At 44.1% G+C, this 16,842-nt stretch overlaps 1 protein-coding gene across 1 annotated transcript in view; it reads left to right on the forward strand.

Moving 5' to 3' along the window:
- Positions 1–16,813, forward strand: part of LOC104075658 (Fanconi anemia group D2 protein-like) — a gene marked incomplete at its 3' end in the record, with an annotated part of 52,092 nt that extends 35,279 nt beyond the window's left edge. The window contains 16 exon segments of the mRNA XM_009576236.1: positions 121–151; positions 154–209; positions 1,113–1,241; positions 1,428–1,546; positions 3,111–3,224; positions 3,783–3,910; positions 5,249–5,348; positions 7,698–7,820; positions 8,647–8,740; positions 9,303–9,374; positions 10,929–10,967; positions 11,605–11,679; positions 12,792–12,866; positions 15,658–15,804; positions 16,576–16,650; positions 16,774–16,813. Coding sequence (XP_009574531.1) covers positions 121–151; positions 154–209; positions 1,113–1,241; positions 1,428–1,546; positions 3,111–3,224; positions 3,783–3,910; positions 5,249–5,348; positions 7,698–7,820; positions 8,647–8,740; positions 9,303–9,374; positions 10,929–10,967; positions 11,605–11,679; positions 12,792–12,866; positions 15,658–15,804; positions 16,576–16,650; positions 16,774–16,813 — 1,417 coding nt within the window.
- Positions 16,814–16,842: the final 29 nt, after the last annotated feature.

Genomic DNA, 16,842 nt, shown 5'->3' on the forward strand with positions numbered 1-16,842 from the left:
GGTCCCCGACTGAGGTTAACTAAGCCAGGAGTCATAACTGGAAATGGAGGGGGTGAGCATGAGTTTCAGGGCATTACAATTATGTCTGGGTCCTGGGATTGACTGTTCTTGTAATTGCAGGCTCGTGAAGTTGTGCAGCTGGGGCCTGCTGAAAGAAGCTGGAACATGTGCTGACCCCGGGCTCTGCAAGGAGAGCGCCCTTTCCAAAGGCAAGTACAGCAGCAGCCAATGAGTCTAGACCTGGCCTGAGGCAGAGCACATCAGTGGCCTCCAGGCCTTTCCCAAGAGAAATGTTTTTCAGAATTATTTTCGCCTAACAGTTAAATGGAAGTCTGACGCCCAACTGTGTCTCAGAGCAGCACTTGCTCTTTCAAAAGAGACTTCTGTACCACTTCCCTCGCTGAAGTGTTTGCAGCATCTGGTTCTCTGCATGTCTCAGGAAAGGGTATATAACTGAGGGAAAGCCTTGTAGCCTCAAAACTCAGTTGACCCTTTTGCTAGCCCTCCTTGGGGAGACTGGCTCTGCTGTTCAAGAAGCAGCTCAGGTTAGGCAGACCAGATAGCTGCCGCATCCAACAGAAGCTGCCGCATCCATGTTTCCACTTTTTCTGCAGTCTTTAGAAGAACACCCGGAGTGCAGTGACTCCGTGCATTCCTGGCTGATGCCTTCAGGAGGAAAGTAAACGTGTGGCCACTGCATAAAACTATGAGAAATTCACTACAGCCTGATGGACTCCATCATATTCAGTGTTCTTTCTCCTTGTCTTTCTACCTATCTTAACTCCCATGTGCAGAGACTGTCTTCTCTTAGTGTTTGAGTAAAATGTTGGACTCTATGATATTAAAGGTCTTTTCCAACCTAAATGGTTCTATGATTCTATAAAAGAGCTACGTGTCACATCAGTTTTATTCTTTTCATCGAATGTTGTCCACTTGTCTGAGTTGGTGCTGGTTGTTCAGCAGAAGCCAACTTTCTTACTCTGTGACCCTTTCTGGCAGGTATGACATCAGGAATTGCACTGCTCAGAAGCAGTCTAAGTGGTAGCGCTTTATGTGAAGTTATTCTCAAGTAAGGTTGATGAAGTGACTTTAATCTTTTGGGTTTGCTGCAGGAAAAAGGCTACAAGGATATTGGCTTTTCCCACCTGTGTCAGAGATCCCCCAAGGAAGTTGCTACATGTGTAGTCAAGCTACTAAAGCCACTGTGTAATCACATGGAGAACATGCACAACTACTTCCAGGTCAGTGGGCAGCAATTTTGACTCAAAAAACTGCCAAGTTTTGTCACCTCTAAAGGTATATGTGGTAAAAAGAGAGTCACTTTGTTTTCTTCAGCTTTTTTAAACACGGAATTTATGGAAATGGATTCTTGTGTCATTATCTTTTCTTGGAATAGCGTTTAATGAATTACTTGTTCTGTATTAAAGGCAGTTGTTATACAAAATCAGGGTGTGGAAGAGGAACCAGGAGTGAACATCCAGGAGCACCAGCTGATGTCCTCTTGTTACCAACAGCTGTTACTAACTTTTCGCTCCCTATTTGCTTGGTGAGTTTAAACAAAAAAGTATATAGTCACCTAAATGAGCAAAGTCCATTTATTGGTTCCTCTTCTTGTTCCTTTTCTTTAAAGTGTTTGTACCCAGCAAATGGCCTGTCAGTCATACAGAACAACATACTGCAGTGGTTGGAGACTTTTAAGCACTTTATAGTTATGTCAAGCTTCATTGCCTGATCCTGAGCTGAACTAAAACTGTAGGTGATGAAGTGCTGAACTGGACAGAATTCAATGTGCTTTTGGATCAAGACCAGCATAAGTGGCATACTGGCACACCTAGTTGTGCAACTCCCATTCTGCCTGGGGGTCTTGGAATTTCTTACCTAGTAGGTCCCCTCATCCTTTGCTAAATTGTCCCTGCTTGAATCCTGAGCAATGAAAGAATTTATTTTGCCAATGGGAAAGGATGAACGTGTACTTCATTGACAAAAAGCCTGTGCTGCTGATGCACTCGAACTGGATTCATAAATGTCAAACTCAGCAATGCTTGTGCAGCCTGGATTTGACCTCTGCACCTGCTAATATAATCCCAGATAGCATCATAGAAGTTTTTTCTGAACCCTAATTTAGATCCGTGTGTGGAAGGTGTTTTACCTTTGTTGTACTTCAAAAACGGTAGTAACTGTGTAAGAAGTGTATGAGGTCTGAGGTCTGCCTTTCCTGTTGGCCACTACTGGAGCCTCAGGGACCCTGATCCTCTCCTGACTATTCCTGGATTTGTCATTTTCTCAGCCAGTATGAATGTTGGTTGTTCCTGAGTCTACCTATCTTGTAAACCAAAGAACCTGGTCCACTTTGTAACCAGAGGCAGCTTAAGATCAGTTTTGCTGTTCAGTTTGGATAGAGAGTAACATAATTCTGTTTTGCTGTAGGTCAGGCAGCCATATATTGGGCTGAGCTGTCCAGCCATTTAATTCCAACAACCAAATTACAACTCCTTTTACATATATTTAGTCAAGCCCTCTTATATTACTGATTGTTAATTAACTTATGTGTTAAAGATGCACTTGAGCATTACCATTATCAAGTCCATCTGTTCAGTCTATAGATCTAGAATGTGGATGCATTTGAGCATTTCCAGAATGCATATCCTCACTGAATGATTTCACAGACACCGGTAGTTCACAGAATTAATGAAGATCTCTACAGTTTTCTTCCCTGTTAGGCTCCTACCTGTTGTTCAAGAGGTGACCAGCCACTATCACTGCACTTGCACAGCGACTGTCATTACACATCCTCTTTTTTTCAGGTCTGCATAGCATTGTTTTAGTATATATGGACCTCCACTTATGTGAAATGGCCTGTCCCCACCAAGCCAGGTCTGCAATCTAACTGAAAAGTTAATATTGTGTGCGCACAAGGTTTTCCATTCCCATTCAGTTTTCAGTTTTTTGTGTCCCCTTATAACTTTCATATTGCAGGACCCTTCTTGTGTATCCAGCTTCTTTATTTTTTGTGTTGCAAAAAAATGCCCAGATACACTTTTGCATCTGATACCTCTCTTCCTTCTAGTCTGATGATGAACTGTTTTTTTGTTTTTTTTTTTTCCCTTCAGGAATGGTTTTTCTCAGCATGAAAATACTGACTTGCTAAGGTCAGCTCTCCAGGTGCTTGCAGACAGGCTAAAGCCAGGAGAGACAGAGTTTCTTCTTCTTGAGGAGCTGATAAGGTAGAATCAGTATTTCTCAAGCTCTGAAAGGGATAAATGTCAAGCAGTTTTCCCTGTTTTGTGTGGGCCTTATGGGTCAATGTGTGTTTGGGAGCTTTCACAGAGACCACGCTAGCTTCAAACAGAGCTTTGTATTTAGTTGAATGGCAGTGCAGTCAAACCTAATGAAAAGGAGCTACTGTATTATAAAATATACATTAATCTATGGATCTCATTCGTTTGTATGCTATTTGAGACGGGGAGATTAGTAGGATTCACAGAAGGAATGAGTATGTTCTGGATAGTTAAAATACCTACAGAAACACTAGGCAAAAGCAGTGTATAAAGATGTTGCTAGACTTAGAGTGACTGGGGCTTGAGAGGAGTTTCTCAGTGACTGAATTTTTATCTACTAGTGGTTAACTACCCCTTCTTCAGAAGGGCACTGCCAGAGACAAAATACTAGGCTAGGGAGACCTTGGATCTGAGATGGTCTAATACTTCATTTTTATTTATGTGTTTCTGGGAGATTACCCTATCTACACTGTTTCTACCTTTTCCCTTTCCTGTCATCCCCAGTGAGAGTTTTCACTACCTACTGAATTTCCAGCAGAGTGTCCCCAGCTTCTACTGTGCGTTCATCCTCACTCAGCTCCTGATTGCCATTGCTGAGAAACCAATGGCTGGCTGGAAGAAAGAGAAAATGGGTAATGTGTGAAGAATCTCTAATTTCAGATTAGTTTTCGTGCTGTCCTTTGCCTGTAAATCTTGGGTTCTATCTCTGGAGTGCACCTTTTGAGAGAGAGATTTCTCTTTGGTATCCTAGTAATCTCACTGGGTGAGCAGTCCTAGCCATTAATAAAAGGAACAGCAGCAAATATATTGGAACCTCTTTGGTATTTGTTTTGCTGTGCCTCAGTCACATGCAGGAAGGCAGACTCCAGCTCTCTTAGCTGGTGTTTTTAAAAATCAGAGCCTCACAGCTTTTAAGAGTTCTAAGAACAAGCCTGCTGTTCAATTTTGGTACCAGTTTAATCACTGATGATGGAGGTGATCATAGACTTAATCCAATGTAGCTTCCTAGTTAAGGACAGATGTCTGTGACAGCTCATTTCCAAAAATTATGGAAATGAACTGCAAATACAGCTGTTACTCCAGGGCAGAGAGAGGAAAACCTATATGTTCTTAATCCCGTGCAACAAACATTTTCTGTCAAGAGAGCTCTTCTCATGTTCTGTAAGAGGAACAGCATTCAAGCAGATAAGGCATAGACATGCTTGCAGGGAATACACAAGAAAACTAGCTGGTCTCCACTTTGTCAGACACTGAAATAAAGACTCCAGACAGTCACCTCTCTCAGCCATACCTTGTCATACTAAGACACCTCTAGAATTTGTCCTCAGATCCCCATAGCCACTCAGAATTGTAAGTTCCCTACTTTGAGATTATTTTACTATTTTAAACAGTGCCACATTGGGAGAACTGCCCACTGAGTGTGGCAGGGAATAACCAATTTTAACTAATAATTTCCTGGTTTTAAACATTTCTGCAAGAGACAAGCAGGTTTGTTAGCAGTTTTGATTTAAGAAATCTGTAAACTTTAAATTTGCCTGTTCACATTTACTATTATAGCATTGTGGCCAAAAAGTCAAGTCACTTGTTATTGGAATTCCATTTCTAGGAATGGATGCTCTAAGGGTTGCATATTGCCTAATTAAAAATAAACAGTTGGCACACCGTAGAAGCTACCAGACAAATAAGGCTTAACGTAAGTTTGTCAGGGAGAAATGGCCAGAGATGGTTCTGATGTGAACAGGTATTCAGACCAGGAACACACTGGATGTGCATTTTGTTATCACGATATATGTCCTTGTGGCCTTACTGCTTTTTAGGGGAAATGCATTCTGACTTACCAAAGTTCACGCTTATTGAGGGGTAGTGATATTGTCATCTTTCAAAAAGCCATTTGGACACACTGCCTTTGTATGGAAGAAGGAAATTGTCTTGGATTCTTCCTTCAGTAAGTTATCCCTTATTTTTTACAGCTTCACTAGCAAAGCAGTTCCTCTGCCAGTCATGGGTGAAGCCCGGTGGAGACCGAGAGAAGGGCAGCCAGTTCAACAGTGCGCTGCATACTCTGCTCTGGTAAGGCTCAAGCCATTGTCTCAAGCATGCTGAGACACTCTTTTTCTAATAATTACTGTTGCTGAAGAGGAATGACCCCTCTCAATCATAACCCTCATACTTACACAGTTTGGCCTAAAGCGCTGTTTCTACAGCGTTGAAATACAGTGAGTGATAAGAATAATTCTGTTAGCCATTGGCCATAGAAGCATGTTTGGACCTCATGTTTGCTAAACTATAGCTTGTCAGTATACATCAACACATCTATACATGTATGCGTGCATACCTATACATAGAAGTGTGGATCTGGTTTTGTTTTCACTAAACTGAAAGCCAATCAGCTTTCACTAAAGTCAAGGAGAGCAGGACTGAATATTAGGTGAAATACAATCACAGAATCACAGGATGTTTGAGGTTGGAAGGGACCTCTGGAACCTTGTTCCAACCCCCCTGCTCCAGCAGGGTGGCCGAGAGCAGGGCTGCCTGGGACCATGCTGGGCACAACCCTCTAAGCTTGGCTGTTCAGCCAGTTTTCAATCCACCTCACTGTCTGCTCATCCAGCCCATACTTCAACAGCTACTCCATGAGGATCTTACAGGAGACAGTGTTGAAAGCCTTACCTCAAGGTAGACAATATCACTACTTTCCCCTCATCTACAAGCCAGTCATTTCATCGAAGGTTGCCAGGCTGGTCAGACATGACTTCCCCTTGGTGAACCCATGCTGACTACTCCCAATCACCTTCTTGTCCTTCATGTGCCTGGAAATGGTTTCCAGGACAGTTGTTCCACCACCTTCCCAGGGATCAAGGTGTGGCTGACTGGCCTGTAGTTCTCTGGGTCCTTCCTCCTGCCCTTCTTGAAGATAGGAGTGACATTTGCTTTCCTCCAGCCCTCAGGCACCTCTCCCAATCACCATGATCATTCAAAGATAATTGAGAGTAGCCTCACAATGACATCAGCCACCTCCCTGAGGGCCTGTGGACTTATGTATGTCCAGTTTGCTTAGCTATTTCCTAACCTGATCCTCTTCCACAAAGTCTTCCTTGCTCCAGACTTACCCCTGCTCTGAGGCATGGGATTTCCAGAGGCCAGTTTTGCTAGGAAAGACTGAGGTGATGAAGGCATTCAGTCTCTTAACATGTACCTCATCCTTTTCCATGTCCTGTGTCACCAGGCCCCTGCCCCATTCAGCAGTGGACCCACATTTTCCCTAGTCTTCCATTTGCTACTTACGTACTTAAAGAAGCTCTTCTTATTGCCCTTGACAGCCCTCGCCACGTTCAACAGATTCAACTCCAGGAGGGCTTTGGCTTTCCTAACCACATCTCTGCATGCCTGGACAGTGTCTCTATATTCCTCCCCGGTTACCTGGCTCTGCTGCCACCTTCTGTATACTCCCTTTTTGTATTTGAGTTTTGTCAGGAGCTCCTTGTTCATCCATGCAGGCCTCCTAGCATTTTTGCTTGACTTTCTGCTCTTCGGGATGGACTGTTCTTGAGCTTGGAGGAGGTGATCCTTGAATATCAACTAGCTTTCTTGGACCCTTCTTCCCTCTAGGCCCCTGCCCCATGGCAAGAAGATCCATGAAGAGGCCAAAGTCTGCCATCCCAGCACAGGGCTGTTTGTCCTGTGCCCTCCTCTCAGGATCCTGAACTCCACCATCTCATGGTCTCTGCAGCCAAGGCTGCCTTTGACCTTCCCATCCCCAAAGAGCCCTTGCTTGTTTGTAAGTGTAAGGTCCAGCAGAGCACCTCTTCTCATCAGCTCCTCTGTCACTTGTATCAGCAAGTTGTCATTGATGTGCTCCAGGAACCTCTGGGATTGCTTATGCCCTGCTGTGTTGTCCTTCCAGCAGGTATCGTGGTTAGTCCCCCATGAGGACCAGGGCTTGCAAACATGGGGCTACTTCTAGCTGTCTGTAGAAGGCTTCATTTACTTGTTCCTGATCCAGGTGGCCTAAAGAAGACACCCACTACAAGGTCACCCATATTGGTTGGCTCTTTCAACCTTACCCATAAGCTCTCCGTTGGCTGGATGGATCACCCATCCTCAGGCAGAGCTCCATTCATTCCAGCCATTCTCTCACATAAAGGGCAGCTCCATCTCCTCCTCTTCCCGGCCTGTCGTTCCTAAATACAAGAATGAGGAAATATTAAATCCAGGTTTGTTTCAGATCATGGTAGCTTTTAATGGCATTACTGTGACAGTTCTAAGTATTGCTTCGGATTCCCTACATATTCCCTACCTTTGGCATAAGAATGAGCTTGACAGTTTTAGGCCACATGTTGCAGGTAGGGCAGTGCTCAAGAACTTGCTGTGTTGTTCTGCATAATATTTACTGATGAACTAAGCTGGTTTTGGATTTAGTGTCTACCTGGAGCACACAGATAACATCTTGAAAGCTATAGAAGAAATCTCCAGTGTTGGTGTTCCTGAACTGATCAACTCTGCCAAAGACGGATGTTCTTCTACTTATCCTACACTAAGCAGGTGATTATATCAATAGAGACTTTGAATTTCATGAGATGCACCATGGCAATTTCTGCTTTTTAATATTTAATTTTCTTTATTTTGTGGTCTATTATGGTTTCATGTTAGTACTGCTGTGGACTACTCTGGGCATTTGTAAACATTCTTTTTGCAGCACACACCACGTTAGTACATGGTTAGCTTTATGTCAAGGTGTAACAGCCTTGTGCATTTACACAATGTTGAGTTTATTATTTGTGAGCCATTTTAACTGGAGAATGAACTGCTGTCTGTCATCAGGTATGTTGCCTCTTTCTGTGCTACTGTGGTGGTATAAAGCACTCCAAAAGTCGGCCTCAGAGGCCTGGGGTGGCTGTAGGCAATCCTGGGCTGGTATGCAGTGTGCAAAAGCACACTCAGGATGTTTCTGCTCCTAACATAGGAATTTGGAAGCATGGATTCAGGGTGTTTCAGCTCCTACCACAGGAATTTGGAAGTATGGTTTATGCAGGGATGGCCAAAGTTCCTGCACTTTGGAACTACCAAAATCATCTTATGCTGAGAGCTGCAAACCTTTCACTGTGCACTGTCAGAGCTACAAAGAAATGGGTGGTGTCTGTGTGTGGTTCATACTGGGGAAGTAGTAGTAACTTCCCAGGATTCTCCATCTCTCTGGGAGATAGGGCTGGGCTAGACATGCTTGAGTCCTGGGGTCAATCTCCTGTGATTTCTTACTGAGAAGGATGCCCAGCTGGGTAACCTTCAAGTTTTCCACATTTTCTGGGGACAAGAAGCCTATCTAGATGCTCAGAGCTGGCTTTTAGTTTTGCTCTCACTTTCTCCACAGGCAGACATTCCCGGTTTTCTTCAGAGTAATGATGGCTCAGCTAGAGAGTTCAGTGAAAAGCATCCCAGCTGGGAAACCATCAGACTCAAGCGAGGTAGGAAAATAAATGCACTGGACTCTTTGAGGGGAAGAAGACATAAGTTAAACTGTACAGTACAATAAAGGTGTATAAATTGGAAAGGAATCTACTTCTGAACTTTGTCTAGGAAATGCAGTCAGACAGCTTCATTCGTCAGCCAAAACTGATATATAGGGTAACATATAAGTAGCATCCTTTTTTTCTGGTTTGTACCATGTCAAAAATCCAGTAAATCCAGCAGAAGCTATAACCAGAAAGCAGGTAGTAATGAGCAAAATACTAAGCTGTGCAGTTGGTCTGCACGCCTGTGTGGGAGCACAAAATTATTTTGCAACCAAGAGCTGCTCTGAGAGCAAGGAAGTGTGTTAAGTCTTAGCATTTTAAGCCATGTGGGCACTGATCAGGTGGAATTGCCATAAAGTGGTTTTGCTGTGATAAATCTGCCTGTGGTGAAGCTTTGTTCCTTTGTCTTCAACAACAACAACAATGCTTTGGGTACAGCAAACGCTGAGAGAGCATCCAGCAAGGTGAGAGGAAATACACCATCTTGGGTTATTGTCCTCTTGCATCTCGTTAGGTGCAACTGGAGAAGCTGCTGCGGTGGAACATTGCTGTGCGGAATTTCCATATCCTCGTTAACTTGGTCAAGGTGAGGTTCTGGTTGTTTTTCTGTCTTTACCTTTAGATCCCTAGCAAAGCCCAGTGTACCTAGGTTCATGAGAACAAGGGAAAAACATGAAGCATGGCTGCCTAGCGGAACAACCTGGAGGTGGTAAATAAAGCCTGTTATATTCTGCGTGCAAGGGTTTCCATTTAGCTTTCACTTCAGTACTACTAAATTCGTACAGCCTGCACATCTTACTAACATAGTTCTCACACAGATAATAAGTCTGCACAAAGACAGGATGATGTAAGGAAGTGCAGAAAAAGGACTGAATGAACACCCCAATTCCCTAGTACAGTGTTTTGGGTGTGACAGAGTCCACTGCCAGTTGTGGAAGAGGCAGGTGGGAGAAGCCCTTCAGGTAGATCTGGAATAACATCTGACAGAAAGAAACATTCTCCTGATGTGCTCAGCTGAAAGCAGGCTAATACTCTGAACAGGAGCCTTGGATTCCTGTCTGTAACCTGCATTCAGTGCTTATCTGATAGCCCTCAGCTTCACTTGCTCTTATTGTAACATATGATCTTCCTTTGAATCCTGCTGACAATTCATGTCATCCTGTGGTGATGAACTCTAGAGGCCAGCCCCACTGGATGAAATATTCCCTTCCATCAGTTTTGGAGTTGGTACATTCAGTGTCACAGAATGTGATGATGTTTTGGGCAGAAGGCGGTAGGTACAGCTGCACTTTTCTCCTTGCTTAGGTTGATCATTACTGTTTGCTTTTATCATATTCAAAGTGATGATTGGCAAGTCCAGCTTATGAGCTCTGGTGAATTGAGCTGGATTCTTCTATACAGCAGCGTTCACTGGAGCCCCACCTGTGCTCCAGATGCCTTTTGAGAGCATAAAGGGTAGAGCTGGACCAGCTGGTTCTGTTTTGCAATCCATAGCAGCACCAGGGTACCTTCACAGCTCTCACATCTGTGTGCTATGCCAGTTAAAACGTTCACTAATTAGTTATAGAATTGGTCACTAGCAAAAATATATACGCAAATGTATACCAGAAGAAAGCCTTCAAGAGAGCTGAGTCCATCTGTTCCATTTCTTTGTTTGCTGTTGGACCACAGCTGTGTGTGACGTGTGCAGTGGCACCTGATGTCTTTTGCCAGCTGACACCATTAATGTAATAACTTCATTATTTCCTCCAAAATATATTATTTTGCACACCTCTGTTTGGCTTCGTCCGTTATGTAGTTACTTGCCCATCAGCTGGACTTGGGTCTCTTGGGCCCCAAACTATTAAGAACTTCAGACTCGTTGAGATAACTTTGTGCCATCTGCAAAAGGTACACCTTAGATCACCAAATGGCCATCCTGCCAAGTACTTCCGCCTGACAGCGACTACATTTCACGTATGTGGTGCTTATGTGGTGTTCCCTGTTGGAACTTGAGAATGGATGTTGTCTTAGAACAGGTTTCACACTTTAATGAAGGGTATGTAATGAAGGGCTATTTTTAATTTGCTGCTGTGCTTACATTGTTTCCTTTCGACTTGTGGACTGATCTGGCTCTCCTTTTTTCCTCTCGCCCAAGTAGGTATTTGACAGCAGGCCTGTACTCAGCATCTGCCTGAAGGTAAGCAAGAATTCAAAATAACTGAAGAGAGCAGTTTAAGTACTAGCTTTCTTGAATCATTGCCTCCAGTGGAGTAGAGCAGTTACTGAATTCTCTGGAAGAAGCAGATACTGTTTCTTACACCTTTAACTGTCTTCTACTAATCCTCATCGTATGGCTTGACCACAGTGAACTTACTGCAATTGGCATTACTGACTTTAGACCCTTTCCCTTCTCTCCTTTCCCCATGGTGCTCCAAATGAGAGGAGACGTCACAGCAGACGGGTCTCCCTTGGAGCCCAGAAAGATCATGTGTCCCTCTACAACTTCCCTCTACAACTGGCTAGGACTCATATATGTATAGTGATTCTAACATTTTGTGTTTAGTTCAGTTTTATTCCAATTTGCTAGTGAATAAAACCAGGGATGTGTACAATGATGAGACCTTGTCCTTCTAGCCTCTCTTTGCAGTGATTAAAGTGGGACCCTTTACCGATCCTGTATATTCCAGTACAGCCTTCACATAAGTATAGTCTTTTACTAAGTGAGAACAGTCTCCGGGGTAGCTTGAAAGAATGTATCATTATCTTATCTTTGTGATGGTTCTTTGAAAAGGAATTTAAATTTGCCTTCTGATACATTTATCATTCTTTTATAGTACGGCCGTCTCTTTGTAGAAGCGTTTCTGAAGCTTGCCATGCCTCTCCTGGACTACAGCTTTAAAAAGCACAGGGTAAGTCTTTTGGAGACAGAACTGTCTGGAACCAGCTGGGAAGCATGACTGATGCTTGCTAGAAGGAGATTCCTGTCTCTGGTCACATGTTGGCATGACACTTCTGACACCTCATGACAAACGCGTCTATTGTCTCCAGCTGCACTCTGCCCTGTTTGCTTGCCCATCCAGTGCTCTCTCAGCAAACATCACTGTTTCCCAGCTTCCCAACTCTTCTGGTTCGATGGCTTCAGTGTTAGCAAAGGAAGCCCTTTCAACCTCCATCTCCTTCAAAAGTGTCACTCAGAGAGTAGGAAGCTCACGTGAGCAGTCAGGTTGGTGAGGGCTTGTGGTCCAGATGGACGGTGACATTGGTGTCTTTGCAATAATTCTTGGAGCTTTAAGCAGGACAACATGCATGGGTGCAGATGGACAGGCCAACCTTGCTGCACTACATGACAAGCAAGAACAGTTCACTTACTCCCTCTGCTTTGTTGCAAGGCAATCCAGCTTTGCCAGTGAGACTCATTCTTTGGCTTAGTTTTCACAACTTGTGTCTCTAATAGATAACTCCTTTCTATTGCAAATGTAAAATCTGTTCTCATGGATGTTTGAGGGAATGAGGTTATCAAACAGATATCTAGTCATTGCCACTGGACAATGTGGCATGTAATTTGTTCATTTAGAGAGGATTGATATCCAGAGTTCGTGTTGGATGTGTTTCAAATACCACAGTCTAGCAGTATGTTTTATACTTTTTCTCTGGTTCCCCTATTTCAGAAGGTTATACTCAAGGCAAGATGTGACAAGTGACATGTGTCTTGATTTTAAATCGCCCCACTTTCACTGATATGCGTTCATTCCAAACTCTGATTCAAAATCAGTTTCAGTTCAAAGTGCTTGGCCTTATAACATGTGGTCATGCTTTTACTACCAGTTACTTCACTTATATGCACAGTGCAAGTCTCCTATGGCTTCATCCTGTTCGTCTGATGCTTCCTGCATACGTGCATCATATCTCTATCCCATAACACTTTGAAAGGATTGCTAGGACTAATACTGTTTCATTGTTCTTGTTTCCCTTATGGAAAAATCCTTTGAGAATTATTTGGTGGTCTACTTATTTATTGCAGGATGATGTGCAGAGTTTGCTGAAAACCTTGCAGCTGAGCACCAGACAACTTCATCACATGTGTGGCCATTCCAAGGTAAGATAAGTTCTAACTGCAGCACATGCTCCTGTCCTAAGAATGATTTATTTCCTTTCCACTGCTTTTCCAGGGCATAGGCAGGTTCTACTTGCAGGCTTTCAGCAGTGTCTGTACAAGCAAAAACTCGAAGAGGAGGAGAAATAGCCTTGATTAATGGCCCAAAAGTTGAAGTATTTGATCTGGAAGTCAGATCTGGATCTTGGATGTCAGATCAGGTTAGCGTACTCTTTTTTAGGACAGAGGTTCTTGACATCTTTGGTTGTTGGCATCTGTAAGAGGGTGTTTGTGAGGACACAAGCTAAGACCTTAGAGACCTTGCGTAAAGTATAGATGCCAGATTGATAATATGGGAGAGAAGCTTTGGCAAAGGTCAACAGCCTTGTGAGTCAGAAGAATCAGCAACAGGAGGTGGACAAGGGGAAAACCTTACTCGAAGTCCTCTTGTGCCTTTTTGGCATTGTTACGTTGATACTAGGGAAGAGGGCAAAGGGAGGGGAGGAAGGTGGTTACATGCAACCAGTCTTCCAGTCTCTCCATAGGAAACTTGGGGCAGGAAGAAAGGAGAGGATTAGCACCCTGCTTACAGTGTGGAGAGCCAGTGCTTGTCGCAAGAGAGAACCACATGGGAAAAGGCAGTTAGAAAGAACTTCATGTGTGCTGCTTTGTTTCTGTTAGACTCCTGAGAGGTTCAAGAACACATGTCCGAAAAAGGAGCTTTGCCAAAGTAGTTGAAGGGAGAAAGCCAGCTATTAGCATGGCTCCCCAAGCTAGATTTGCTACCGATTTAGTCCAGAGCTGGCATCAGGAGCATAAAAGTCTAGCTGGAGATCAGAACATGCCATTGCAGCTATCAGCATAGGGGAGAATTGGAAGCTGGCACAAACTCTGGAGATGCTAAAAAGTCCTTCTCATGTTTGAAAGTGAAATCCTCATGCCTGCTTTAAAGTCACCTTGTAAACAGGGTAACATCATTGCAGCTTGCAATGTCTTGTTTGTCTTTGCAGTTGACTAGCTGCGTCCCATGGCCTCTGTTAGCATATAATTGCAATTAGTGAATACCTGTGTTTTACCACTGCTCTTGTATCTGTTGCAATCTGATTAGGTGTCTGCGCCAAATCATTTTTGCAAGAATGAGAAGGCAGCAGTTGAATCCTAGGCAAATAAATGTATGCAATGAATGCTCCATATCTGTTTGAAGAGTTGACACCAACATTTGTTAAACCAGTCTTGATTTCACGTTCTTACAAAACTAGTAGATGCTCACTGACGTACCATGCAGCATTACCTAAGATTTGCTACTCTTTAAAGAGTGTCTTTAAAGAGCATCACACAGCAGACAGTAGCAATGAGCTTCACCTATAACCTCCTAAGTATTTGTCATTTACTCTTCCACACCAAGCTTCTCTTCTGTTTACATATCTAATGCTGGATATAAGGACAGTTTCTGGAGACAGATTTTTGCAAATGCCATGGTGCTTCATTGATCCTCCAAACTGCCTGCAGACAGTTGGGCAGGTTCCAAAACCCAGGGAGCACTGTGATTGTTGATTGTGTCATTAGCAAGGTTTTCCCTCATTTAGTTCTGATTAGTGCTGATGATTGCTAGGTCCTGCCTGTTACACAGGCTAGAGAACAGATTGCTGTTGGTACTCAGTTACCCATTCCCTGTTGGCAGAACATGAAGCAAAGCAGTGTCCATCTTCCCAGGCATGCTGAACTTTTCCAAGAACTGAAGCTGATCTTATTTCAGAGTATAGCTAATGAGAGCATCTTAATGCAAGAAGGTTACAAAGTATTCTCATGAAAGAGGAAAATACTTATGCACAAAATAATTGTTTATGTCTCTTGGCAAGTTGTCTGCTTTAGCAGTGACTCTATTCTGTACTGTAGACCCAAGCCTAGCAGGAAGAGATGCTCACCCGGAGCTAAATCTCACATAATGCCTGGCATAGCTGCCCTTCCTCGGCTGGTTTTTGCTTACAGCAACTCCATCTGTTCCCTCCTGTCCTAGTTCTCCAAAAGCCAGCGTGTCTTTGGTCTGGACAGGTTGGCTTGGGAGTTTATAGTGCACACACATTCCATGTAGTTAGTGTAAAGGAATTGCATCAGACACTGAGCAAGAAAAGATTGTCATTGCAGTGGCTTATTCAACACCCTTCTCATTCTTCTCTGTGCTTGGGAATTCAACAATTTCCTGACACGAAACTCCCTGCAGCATTAGTTTGCAGCTTGTGGCTATCAGCAAGTAGCTATCTCCCTTCCTACGTAAATAGTTTTGGGGTCTGGCTGCTTGTAGCATTGCTTTTTGCTTTGGACTGGAACGGTGTGATTGTCCATTGCTGACCTCCATAGAGAACTCTGCTATTTCACCAACAATTACTTGTAGGTGAATCAGACTTACCCAAACATTATCAACTGCACCCAGCACCAGCACCAGCAGCAGTGCAGCTTCCCCTCATTCGTGTGGAAGCAAACTGTGGCTGCCATGAGCAAGATGGCAGCAGTGTGAGATCTGTGTGTGAAGAGCTGTGCATTGTTCTTGGAGAACAGAGCAAGTGCCACAAGTCTGTTGCTGAGATGGTGGAGCAAATGAAAAGTAGATTCTCAAAATAATTTCCCAAGGGTCAGCAGAGTTAACAAAAGAATTTGGCCAAGAAATGACATGATCTGGGCAAGCTTTGTGAGGATCGTGTCCCATCCCTCCCACCTGTATAACCAATGGCTTTTTAAATAGCCAAATACTTAGGCAAGAATCAATCGTAGTCATGTTGTACTGTTTCATATTTAGATTCGCCAAGATATTGGACTGACCAACCATGTGCCTTTGTTGAAGAAGTCACTGGAACAATTTGTATACCGAGTGAAGGCAATGCTGGCGTTCAACCACTGCCAGGAGGCGTTCTGGGTGGGCATCCTTAAAAATCGGGATCTTCAGGTGAGAATCACTGCCCTGCCTGGGGCAATTGAAACCTGGGAAAGCACAATGCTCCTCTTGCCCAGACAACTGTGTGCGGGTAGAGCTAAAAGGCCAAAGTCAATGTGACTGTGTTACAGTCATGTCCAGTGCAGCAGAAAGAAGCATTTTATTTCAAGATTAAGGGCCTGCATCTCTGGGGGCTTCCTCGCAGCGAGGCTGTCACACTCAAGTGATCAGTTTTTATTGTTTGTAATGGGTGGGTATAGGGGGTCCTTCCCCTGCTCGCTGGCAAGAACTACGCGCAAAGACGGGAAGAGGTGAAGGTCCCTTGGACACCTTGTCACACGCTCTTTTGTGTGGGGCTTTAACAGAAACCCCTGTCCATTTTTTGGGGGGGCTTTTAACAGAAGCCAATTCTGGCCATTTTCGTCATCTTTCACTGTAGAAGCTGGACAGTCGAAACAAAACCTGCTTTTTACTCAAAAACTTTATTTAAGATGGTAACAAAATGCCGCTTTCTTCCATTCCATCCTAGCACGCTTTGGCTGCTTCGCATGCACTCAGTACAGGTCTTTTGCGTCCAACTTAGGGAGAAGAAATTTTGTCTCAAGCCTCTGAAGAGAGGGACTTCATCTTTCACTGTAGAAGCTGGACAGTCGAAACAAAACCTGCTTTTTACTCAAAAACTTTATTTAAGATGGTAACAAAATGCCGCTTTCTTCCATTCCATCCTAGCACGCTTTGGCTGCTTCGCATGCACTCAGTACAGGTCTTTTGCGTCCAACTTAGGGAGAAGAAATTTTGTCTCAAGCCTCTGAAGAGAGGGACTCCGAAGAGGAGGACTCCGCAGAGAGTCCTGCTGAGGTGAGGTACTCCTGGCCGGGCCACACTGCCCGCTGCTTTGAGCGACTTGGTTGAAACCCTTGTTACAATGCCGGGGTGGGGGGTGGAGGGGCGGCTTCGGCTCTGACGGCGGGTCCCCCGCAGGAGCCGAGCGGGAGCGACACGGACGCCAGGGACGAGGACGGCGCGGCCGGGCCGGGCCTCTCTCCCACG

The sequence above is a fragment of the Fulmarus glacialis genome, unplaced genomic scaffold, assembly GCF_000690835.1.
Source record: "Fulmarus glacialis isolate BGI_N327 unplaced genomic scaffold, ASM69083v1 scaffold22724, whole genome shotgun sequence".
Taxonomy (NCBI): Eukaryota; Metazoa; Chordata; class Aves; order Procellariiformes; family Procellariidae; genus Fulmarus; species Fulmarus glacialis.